Raw genomic sequence first — 2,488 nt, 5'->3', positions numbered from 1 at the left:
GCCACCTACTATACTGTAAAGCTTCTAGGACATTCACTATAGAACCGGGTCATTGTTGCCGCCAGGGAGTGAAGAGGAAAAAATTTATTTCGCTTTGCGAATAACCGTGCTATGAAATGCCGCACAACTGGAGAATTTCAAGAACGGATATAACACTTTCCTTAGGTTATTTAAAGCGGCAAATCACCACCAAACCTTAATCTTAGCAGACAAATGTGCCAATGAAAATCGTAAACGTGAATTGTTGGTGAAAATGTTGGACCAAAAAGTTTTGGGCGGGACGAAGTTCGCCGGGTCTGCTAGTACATACATAAATACATATTTGTATGTGTACATAACACAAGTTTTGATAACACCTCTATAGCAAGTAATTTTTAAGCAAAAACCAAAACCGACTTCAATTCTCATATAAAAATTTAAGCGTTCCCTTAATTTCTTCGTGATCAAATGATCGGATCTAAACCAAATTTGTATGGGACCACATTTCTTTTAAAAAAAGAATCATAGAAATAGGTTAACTTTGTTCATAGTTATGCGGTAACATATCTACATATTTAAAAAAATATTCCGACGAATTGATAAGCTCCTCCTTTTTTGAAGTCGGTTAAAAATATATGTATCGATAAACCAATACTATTTGCTCGAATAAGTCCACACCAGTGTTGCCAGTTTGCGGGATTTCGCCCTTTTTTAGGGATTTTATAACTAAAAAGGGCGAATGGGATTTTCTGTCCAAAAACGGGATTTTTTGCACACCATACCGAAAAATAAAATTTAGTAATTGATAATTAAGAAAAGGCTGCCATACTCAGGGCTGCGGAGAGGGGGGGAAGGGGGGGGGGGCAGCCAGGGCAATCGCCCTGGGGCCCGGAAGGTTTTTGGGGGCCCGGAAAGGCAAAGCAGTATTGACAGTACTCGAACTAGGATTTCATAGATACATACATAGGTATTTTGTTGCTACAAAAAATTGTTTTAAAATTGAAGTGTTTAACTTAACCAAATCACCAAACTAAAATTATAAGCATCCAATCAAATACTTACCTTGTTTATACATACATATAAAAAACGGTTCTGACGACACAAATTTGTCAAGTGTTTATACGAACGCACCTAAATCGATAGCAAAGAAATCGTCTTGAACTGACATTTCGCAACAGTGAATGTGAAATGAAGAAACAGCTGATTTTTAAAGCGCTTTGAACAAAATTTGTGTNTGATTGAGTTTATTTTTTAGGGGGGCGCGCAAACGCGAACTGTCCCAGGGGCCCGGCTCGGCTCTCTGCGGGCCTGGCCATACTCCGTCAGCGCACCTTCATTCACATGAAATAAATTTGGATGGCTTCTGAACTTGCTTTAAATGAATATAAAATAATTAACTAAGCACAAGTCTTTAGAAAGCATAGCGGTATACACAGGTGTTTCATTTAAACGATAAGTGGAAAAGTATTTTGAGTGATTCTATTTCGCGGTGTTACACTGATCATAAACTTTTTAATCCACCTAGTACAGGTCGTAGTGCTGATCGACTAATTCACGAAACTGCGTTTAAAATTTTTCTAACATCCTAATATCCTCAACTTATTCTTAAAAACCATTTTCGCATGACTTCCGGCACTAAACCAGCTTAAGCTCGTTTATTATTTAACCAATTTTAAGTTTATATATGAGTTTGGGAAGAAGGATGTTTGTATTATTTAAATAAATAATAAGTTTTGTGAGCGCATTGCAAATATGTGGAAAATTTTTAGAATAAATCTAAAATTTAGACCAACATTTATTATTTTTTTCATTTCTACAACACTTTTTGACAAACTTTTAAAAGAAAATATTCCTAGTAAAACTAGGTACCATTTATAAAAATCAATAGACAATTTCGGAAGTTCTGATTTTTTTCAAAATCACTTCGCTAATATATCACAGAAAATTTGAATCAGTTAAATTAGATTCACTCTGAGATTTAATAGTTCGTCTAGTTGACCTTTAAATGACCGCGATACTGACCTCGTGAGACCAAACTAACCCCGGATTCCGGTTCAGCGGTCCCAAAATCATATGTAGTGACCTTTTGTTACGATTTTTGTTCCTTGTTCCTTTTGTTCATAGGAAAATTTTCTGGAAACTGGTCGGAAAACGCTGACTAAGTACCGAATCGTTATTTTTTATAAGCGCCACACAACCTTCGATTTTAAAAAAAAAACCTAACTTTTCACATCTTAAAAGCAACGATAGACCTCCATCATTTTTGAGCAGAGCCGCATGCGTTTTGACGTGGTCCATATAAATCCTATGTATATTGCATATACAGGGTGTCCCAGAAGTAAGCTGCCAAACTTGAGGAGAAGGTAGGTGGGGGGTGAGCTCCCTGATAAGCAAAAATGTTTCAGGTAAAAGTGTCATCGTTTTTGAAATATTTAAATTTTTTTGAATTAAAAAATTGTGCCTTTTTATGTATTTTCTTTAGGGGAAGGTAGGTGGGGGGGGGGGGGGG

The 2,488-nt window shown here is 36.5% G+C and overlaps 1 protein-coding gene across 1 annotated transcript in view; it reads left to right on the top strand.

Moving 5' to 3' along the window:
• LOC108362743 (delta-1-pyrroline-5-carboxylate synthase-like) overlaps positions 1-1,732 on the top strand; it is a gene marked incomplete at its 5' end in the record, with an annotated part of 83,470 nt that extends 81,738 nt beyond the window's left edge. Inside the window, one exon of the mRNA XM_017615861.1 lies at positions 1,235-1,732. Within this exon, the coding sequence (XP_017471350.1) occupies positions 1,235-1,324 (90 nt within the window). The remainder of the gene's footprint in view (positions 1-1,234) is intronic.
• Between the last annotated feature and the right edge of the window lie 756 nt (positions 1,733-2,488).

This window comes from Rhagoletis zephyria, unplaced genomic scaffold (assembly GCF_001687245.7).
Source record: "Rhagoletis zephyria isolate East Lansing unplaced genomic scaffold, Rhagoletis_zephyria_1.1 Rzeph_scaffold_01083, whole genome shotgun sequence".
NCBI lineage: Eukaryota > Metazoa > Arthropoda > Insecta > Diptera > Tephritidae > Rhagoletis > Rhagoletis zephyria.
The sequence above is the reverse complement of the archived record's forward strand: the minus strand, read 5'-3'. Positions and strand labels throughout refer to the sequence as shown.